Source organism: Emys orbicularis, chromosome 19, assembly GCF_028017835.1.
Source record: "Emys orbicularis isolate rEmyOrb1 chromosome 19, rEmyOrb1.hap1, whole genome shotgun sequence".
In the NCBI taxonomy this organism is placed as follows: domain Eukaryota; kingdom Metazoa; phylum Chordata; order Testudines; family Emydidae; genus Emys; species Emys orbicularis.
Genome location: NC_088701.1, coordinates 3,192,947 through 3,201,170, shown reverse-complemented (window position 1 = coordinate 3,201,170; position 8,224 = coordinate 3,192,947). Strand labels below are relative to the sequence as shown.

The 8,224-nt window shown below is 63.8% G+C and overlaps 1 protein-coding gene across 1 annotated transcript; it reads left to right on the top strand.

The window, feature by feature from the left end:
* Positions 1 to 3,300: 3,300 nt before the first annotated feature.
* RTBDN (retbindin) lies at positions 3,301 to 7,940 on the top strand. Its single transcript, XM_065419275.1, has 5 exons — positions 3,301 to 3,463; positions 3,883 to 3,982; positions 4,750 to 4,878; positions 6,777 to 6,885; positions 7,680 to 7,940. Exons 1-5 carry the CDS (start codon positions 3,301 to 3,303, stop codon positions 7,938 to 7,940), a joined length of 762 nt encoding a protein of 253 aa, XP_065275347.1.
* The last annotated feature ends 284 nt before the right edge of the window (positions 7,941 to 8,224 follow it).

Sequence of the window (8,224 nt, the reverse complement as noted above, 5' to 3'; positions counted from 1 at the left end):
AGTGGTTTTGAAGTGAGGTGAAACCTGGGGGTGCTCAGGGTCTGGGACGGTTGAGAGCCGCTGGCGTGCGGCAGTTTGAGAGCTTCCAGGGCTGTAGAAAGGCATTTTACACATGGGGAAGGGGGGGCACAGAGTAGGGAAATGACTCCCCCAAAGTCATGCAGCACAGCTAGGAAGGGAACCCAGGCGTCCCGACTTCCAGTCCCCCTGCTCTAACCCACCAGATCCCACTCCCCTCCCAGAGCTGGGGAGAGAACCCAGGAGTCCTGCGCCCAGCCCCTCCCTGCTCTCACCACTAGACCCCACTCCCCTCCCAGAGCTGGGGAGAGAACCCAGGAGTCCTGACTCCCAGCCCCCTGCTCTAACCACTAGACCCCACTCCCCTCCCAGAGCTGGGGAGAGAACCCAGGAGTCCTGCTTCTGTTCTTTGCACCCCGCTGCAGCTGGGGTGCAAGCCGCGGCTGGGGCCTATCGAAAGGCTGCTCTAGATTGGGCGGTTCGATCTACAGTCCTTGGGGCCGAGTGAGGCCAAGAGAGCAGCTGTGTGAGCATGACACTGCCTGGGCCAGGGGGCTCCTCTGGGGGGGCTCAGATGAGCCCCGGCTTAGCTGGGATCGCTGCCCCAGATCAGACCCTCGGCCCAGCCAGCCTCTTACCCTATCTCCTGCAGGGCCCAAGTCCAGCTGCTTCAGAGGAAGGTGCCAGAAATGCCCTAGTAGATGATCCTGGAGTAACCTGCCTAATCCAGCCCCAGGTGGAGAAATTGTCTGCACATAGTCACCTGCAACTCACCCGGCCCCCACTGGCTCCTGGCAGGAACTGGGGGGTGGGGGAGACAGGCAGGAGGGAGGCTGCTGGCTCTCGCACTCCTCCTGTGCTCTCCTGGCCCCCAGACCTGGTCTGGTGCTGAGATGCAGCCACCTCTGGGGTGGGGCTGACTGGGGAAAAAGGGGAGGGGCCAAAAATCTCTCATGGACCAAATTTTAAAGGTTTTTATTTTTGTTTATTTCTTTCCACAGTATCGTCTGCTTTTTGAACAGCGTTTTCCCCCCTTGTCATCCCAAATGGGCACGTAACGGGCGGGGTGGCCCCGTGGGAACTGACGCTCAGAGCAAGGGGGTTGAGTCCGGGGGCAGGGTACGTTTCAGAAGGTTGGGGGCTGCTTTGAGGGGTGCTGGCTATCCCCCTCCCTGAGCAGGAGATACAACCCAGGAGTCCTGACTCTCAGCCCCGCCCCCCACCCCTTGCTCTAACCACTAGACACCATTCCCCACCCAGAACTGGAACTAACAGTCAGGAGTCCTGGCTCCTGGGATCAATCATTTGATTGCCTCGTGCCTCAGTTTCCCCATCTGACAATGGAGATAATGCTCCTTCCTTGGTCTAGTTAGAATGAGACCAGCTTGGGGCAGGGACTGCCTCAGAGGTGTCTGTGCAGCGCCCGGCACAATGGGGCCCTGATCTCGGCTGGGGGGTCGGGGGAGTGTCTCCAGGTGCTACCGTAATGCTGCTAATATTGCACGCACCACAATGGGACCCTGACCTTGGTTGCTGTGTCATACCCAGCCTATTGGAGAGGCTGAAATTATATTTTTTTTAAAGCAGCTTCAGTTAAACCAAAACAAAAAGTGCCGCCCAAGGTGTGTGTGTCAGTAATTCCCATTAGCCGGCAGTTCCGGGGGTCAAGACAGGGGCAGAGATGCTGATGCCAGGATATGGTGCAGTATCGCTCGGAGCCTCGTTCTCTTCCTTAAAGCCCCAGCTCCTGGGGTCACGGGATGGGACGGGACAGACTCTGCTCTTGTTTGTTTTCCTCAAAAGCCAGAATCCAGCTGTCATGCTGCCAACGAAAAGCAGGAAAATGTGACTCCCTAAAGACTCAAACACACCCCCAGGTCGAAAAAACGGGGAGTCGTTTTATTTAAATTTCTCGTGATTTTTTTTTCTGGGGGGGGGCGACTCATTGCTGGGGCTGGTAACACGGCACCCCTCCCCCACCCACGCAAGCATTTGTCCTTCTGGGAAGGAAAACCAGGCCTTTCTGATGCGACTCAGAGCCAGGACTCCTGGGTTCTTTCCCCAGCTCTGGGAGGAAGGGAGCAGGGTCTAGTGGTTAGAGCCGGGGGAGCCTGGGCGCCAGGACACCTGGGTTCCATTCCCTGCTCTGGGAGGGGAGTGGGGTCTAGTGGTTAGAGCAGGGGGGAGACTGGAAGCCAGGCTGGGTTCGGTCCCTAGCTGCCCTTGGGGAGAGCAGGGAGTTGGCTTTCTCCTAGGCAAGCAGCACTGGGGGAAATCTGATCTTCCAGCGGGGAGGATGCTGCCAGAGCCAGGTACCCCCCCCCGCCCCCACCTGCCGCGTCTAATTTCGGCCTAATTCACTGGGGAAGGCAGGATCTGGCTCTGTAAGCAGGAGTCACCTTGGGCCCCGGGAGCAGAAGCTGCCAAGTCCAATGTACAGCCAGGTCTCTAATTCAAATCCAATTAGGGGGAACGGATCAGATGGGCTGAGCCCCCCGCAGGCACCTTCCCCAGCATGTGAGCTGCCCAGCTCCTCGCAGGGAACGAGGGTCTTGCATCACCCACAGGAACAAGCCCCTCTACCAAGGCAGGGTCCGAGGCTAGAACCCAGGAGTCCTGGCTCGCAGCTCCCCTGCTGATACAGTCTTGGCTGGAAATCAAGTCGACCCTGGAAAGATGCGGTTCACCCAACGTGGGGGGAATTGTAGCGGAGATAGAGCCAGGGCAGCCAGTCCCAAGTGAGAGCTTGGATGTGAGGACTGAGGCTGGTTGGATCCTTTCCTGGCCTCGGGGAAGGTTACTGGGAAATTCTGGGTCAGTCACTGTGATGCTCCAGGGCATCGATCATTGCAGGGGTCAGGAAGGACACTGTGCAGCTTCCCAGCCAGCCCAGTACCAGAGGGGCAAAGCGGCTGGGGGTCAACAATCGACCTTCCCTTATGAGTGTCAACAGCCCCCAATCTCCAGCCCTGCGGGAGCTGAATAATGACCAAAGGAGCCGTGCCAGCTGGGACTTGGGCTGTCAGAGAGAGACCCAGCTGGTGGGGGAGGTAGAGAGAGACATCACCGTACACTGCCTTCCCCCTCCCCGGACTCAGCATCACCCCTGCCCTTCCCCACGCCAAGCTGGTCCCAGAGTGGGGGCCTCCCAACCCCCAAAGCCAGTCTTACTGTCCCCCCCATGCTCCCCATCCCATCCCCACCCCCAGGGCAGGCGACTGGGGGAGCCCCCAACCTTTCCCTTCTGACCAACCCCCTCCTTTGGTTCTGTTCCCAGGTGCAATGAGTGACGGGGGCAGCGTGTGGGCTCTGGCCATCGGCTGGGCGCTGGCCGTGCTGTGCGGAGGCGCCGGGCGCCTGGACAGCCGCTGCCTGGCTGGAGGGAAGCACAAGGCGGCCCCTAGCCCCGAGGAGCAGCTGGGCGTTTGCCAGCTCTATGCCGCCAGTGAGTGATGGACATGGGGTGGCCCGGGACGAGGTGGGGCGTGCAGCGGGGGGGGCACAAAATCAGAGGTTTCGGGAGGACGAAACTGGGTCAGAGCAGGTAGTTTCAAGGGCTTTCTCCAGTCCCAGCCCCCTGCTCTACCCACTAGACCCCACTCCCCTCCCAGAGCTGGGGATAGAACCCAGGAGTCCTGGCTCCTATCCCTCCCCCCCCACTAGACCCCTGTGAGCAGAGGCTTTGCCCCCATGTTGCTGGGGATCCCTGTGCTCTGAAGAACGAGAGGGGCCCAGCCCCCCTCACATGCCAGGCCCTGTCCCGGGGAGCCCCTGGGCACAGGGTGGGCCAGGTCCGTGGTGGGGGTTGGGCCCTGGGGGAGGAGTCAAGGGTGGTGCTGATGGACGGCCGGGTTCTCTTCCCAGACGCCTGCTGCTCCCCCAGGGTGGCCCGGGAGATCTCCAGCGCCCCACTCGCCAAGGTCAACGACATCTACTGGGATCGCTGCGGGAACCTCAGCCCCAGGTAAGACAGCCTGACCCCTCCCTCTGCCTGCCTCGGCTGTGAGCTTCCCCGCAGCAGTGCCCTGCTAGCACCCAGCTACCCCTGGCTGTGAGCTTCCCCGCAGCAGAGCCCTGCTAGCACCCAGCTACCCCTGGCTGTGAGCTTCCCCGCAGCAGTGCCCTGCTAGCACCCAGCTACCCCCGGCTGTGAGCTTCCCCGCAGCAGTGCCCTGCTAGCACCCAGCTACCCCCGGCTGTGAGCTTCCCCGCAGCAGTGCCCTGCTAGCACCCAGCTACCCCCGGCTGTGAGCTTCCCCGCAGCAGTGCCCTGCTAGCACCCAGCAAACCCCGGCTGTGAGCTTCCCCGCAGCAGTGCCCTGCTAGCACCCAGCTACCCCCGGCTGTGAGCTTCCCCGCAGCAGTGCCCTGGTGGTGGATGTCGTCACAGTCTCAATTTGAAATTCTAGCCTAGAAGCCAAGGGTTGCACAAAGACCTAAGTTATAGCCCAACCTAAACAGATGGGACCACCAGCAGCAGAGCGCCCCCTAGTGCCACCCTGGGGTCAGCACTGAGAGGGAGCACTGCCGGCTGAGGCCCCGCCCCACAGCGCCCCCTAGTGTCGCCCTGGGGCATTGAGGCCAGCACTGCCTGCTGGGGGATAGCGCCCCCTGCTAAGCCTCCGCCCCACTCCCTGCAGCACCCCGCCACTGCACGGCTCAAGGCGCAGCCACTGTGCCCCAGAGGCAGCCTGTGGGGCTCCCCCTCTAATCCCCGCTCTCCGCCCCCAGGTGCGAGCACTACCTGCAGCGGGTTGAATGCTTCTACCGCTGCTCCCCCAGCGCCGCCCGCTGGCCCCACCCCCAGCGCCCCACAGCCGTCCTGGAGGTGCCCCTGTGCCTGAGCTTCTGTGAGGCGTGGTAAGTCAGTGCGCCTTCCCCCACCTTCCTGGCTGGGTGAGAGCAGCGGGCTGGGAGCCAGGACTCCTGGGTTCTACCCCTGGCTCTGGCAGGGGAGTGGGGTCCAGTGGTTGGGGGAGGGGGAGCCAGGACCCCTGGGTTCTACCCCTGGCTCTGGGAGGGGAGTGGGGTCCAGTGGTTGGGGGAGGGGGAGCCAGGACTCCTGGGTTCTACCCCTGGCTCTGGCAGGGGAGTGGGGTCCAGTGGTTGGGGGAGGGGGAGCCAGGACTCCTGGGTTCTACCCCTGGCTCTGGCAGGGGAGTGGGGTCCAGTGGTTGGGGGGGAGGAGCCAGGACTCCTGGGTTCTACCCCTGGCTCTGGGAGGGGAGTGGGGTCCAGTGGTTGGGGGAGGGGGAGCCAGGACTCCTGGGTTCTACCCCTGGCTCTGGCAGGGGAGTGGGGTCCAGTGGTTGGGGGGGTGGAGCCAGGACTCCTGGGTTCTACCCCTGGCTCTGGGAGGGGAGTGGGGTCCAGTGGTTGGGGGGGAGGAGCCAGGACTCCTGGGTTCTACCCCTGGCTCTGGGAGGGGAGTGGGGTCCAGTGGTTGGGGGAGGGGGAGCCAGGACTCCTGGGTTCTACCCCTGGCTCTGGGAGGGGAGTGGGGTCCAGTGGTTGGGGAGGGGGAGCCAGGACTCCTGGGTTCTATCCCTGGCTCTGGGAGGGGAGTGGGGTCCAGTGGTTGGGGGAGGGGGAGCCAGGACTCCTGGGTTCTACCCCTGGCTCTGGCAGGGGAGTGGGGTCCAGTGGTTGGGGGGGTGGAGCCAGGACTCCTGGGTTCTACCCCTGGCTCTGGGAGGGGAGTGGGGTCCAGTGGTTGGGGGGGAGGAGCCAGGACTCCTGGGTTCTACCCCTGGCTCTGGGAGGGGAGTGGGGTCCAGTGGTTGGGGGAGGGGGAGCCAGGACTCCTGGGTTCTACCCCTGGCTCTGGGAGGGGAGTGGGGTCCAGTGGTTGGGGAGGGGGAGCCAGGACTCCTGGGTTCTACCCCTGGCTCTGGGAGGGGAGTGAGGTCCAGTGGTTGGGGGAGGGGGAGCCAGGACTCCTGGGTTCTATCCCTGGCTCTGGGAGGGGAGTGGGGTCCCGTGGTTGGGGAGGGGGAGCCAGGACTCCTGGGTTCTATCCCTGGCTCTGGGAGGGGAGTGGGGTCCCGTGGTTGGGGAGGGGGAGCCAGGACTCCTGGGTTCTACCCCTGGCTCTGGGAGGGGAGTGGGGTCCAGTGGTTGGGGGAGGGGGAGCCAGGACTCCTGGGTTCTACCTCTGGCTCTGGGAGGGGAGTGAGGTCCAGTGGTTGGGGGAGGGGGAGCCAGGACTCCTGGGTTCTATCCCTGGCTCTGGGAGGGAAGCAGGGTCTAGTGGTTGGGGGGGGTGGAGCCAGGACTCCTGGGTTCTATCCCTGGCTCTGGGAGGGGAATGGGGTCCAGTGGTTGGGGGAGGGGGAGCCAGGACTCCTGGGTTCTATCCCTGGCTCTGGGAGGGAAGCAGGGTCTAGTGGTTAGAGTGGGGGGGGGTGTGCTGGGAGCCAGGCTATTCCTAGGGAGGGTGTGAGTTCACCTGTGACTCCAGGCAGCAATGGCCAAGGGGAAAAGAGAATCCAGTCCCCACGACAAACTCCAGGATGGGTCAGTCTGAAGGTCTCTCCCACCTGTGGGGAACTGCCCCTTTAATGCAGCATGGTGGACTGGTGGAACTCCCTGCTGCAGGGAGCTGGAGTGCAGCAGCAAAGCTGGGCTACTGGGCTGGATGGACCCAGGGGTCTGATGTGGGGCAATATGGGGAGAGATTTGCCCTGTAACACCCCAGCTGAACAGCCCCCTAGTCTGTCTCCATCCCAGCCTGTTCCCCCTTCTCACCCCTCCCCCAGGTATGAAGCCTGCAAGGATGACCTGACTTGTGCCCGCAACTGGGTGAGTGACTGGCAGTGGGGTCCCCAGGGGAACAACTGCAGCCGGGACTGTGTGCCCTACAGCCAGGTGAGGGGGCTCTGCTGCCGGGGGAGGGGGTTGGCTCAGCCCTGCCAGGGGGGCCTCCCTACAGGGACGGGGGGAAGTGGTGGACTCGGGCTCGGGCTCAGCGGCCCTGCTCAGGCCCCTGGGTTGGCACCAACAGGGACGGGCGGATTCTGTGGTACAGGCACCTCAGAGCTGGGCTGAGACCCGTCCAACTCATGGCACGCGGGGGTGGAATGGGACACAGGGCCTGTCCCCTCCAGAGGGCGCCAGCTCCGATCCAGCCCCAGGGCGGGGGGCTGGCTGGCTCAGAGGGATAAACCCGCAGGGTGCTGTCCTAAGCGGGATGGATAGAGGGGGCTGGGTGAATTGAAGGGGATAGAGATCCCCACTCCTGAGGGCACCTAATCCCCATGTGCCCACAGCCTGGGCAGCAGGTCAGGGGGCTGGGGTGGGGGGAGCTGCCAGCAGCTGGCACCGCCCAGCCATCGCCATAGGGCCCCCACCACCAAGGGGTGCCCATCCGGCCGAGCCCATACCTGGAGATGGAGCATGAGCTTCCCTCCCTCTCTGTGCTCCGAGACTGGCAGAGGGGTTTGGTCTGAGACTCAACTTCTCCTCCCCATATCCCAGTCATCTCCCCGTGTCCCATTCCCCACCCCCTGAGCCAGCCGGTCCCCCTGCCCCAGGGCTGGATAGGATCCAGCGCCCCCTAGAGGAGAAAGGCCCCATGTCCCATTCCCATCCAAGCCGGCACTCCCTAGAGGAGAAAGGCCCCAGATCTCACCCCCAACCTCTCCCCTCGCTCTGCCCCCCAGATGTACCGGGACAGCAGGGAGCTCTGCGAGAACATCTGGGGTGACTCCTTTGTGGCCGCCCGGGAGCCCTGCCCGTGCCTGAGCCTGACAGGCTCCGACGCCAACCCACTGCCCGAGGACGGGGACAGCTCGGAGGAGCCGGACTCCACCAAAGCCGGCAGCCCCCGGGGGCCCTGCCCGGCCAGCGGCCTCCTCCGGCGCGGCCTGCGCAAGCGCTCCATCTTCATGGAGGACGTGGAGGGGAGCGGGAGTGGGTTCTAAACCCGCTGGCCCCTCCCGCCAGCTCCCCCGCTCCCTAGGAGAGTCCCTCCCACACCGCTTGCCCCAGGGGCCGGGGAACGCTTGTAATCTATGCAAACCCCCCACCCCTGTGATCGTCCCCCCCCCATGCACACCGTGACTGCTTCTCTGGCCCCTCCTGCACCCCATCCAGCCACCTACCGGGGGGGGACACCCACACAGCCCTCCTCCCCCCACAGCCATAGGGCCCAGCTCAAAGGAGTGTTAGCTTCCCCCTCCCCTAGCACCCAGCTTCCCAGGGAGGG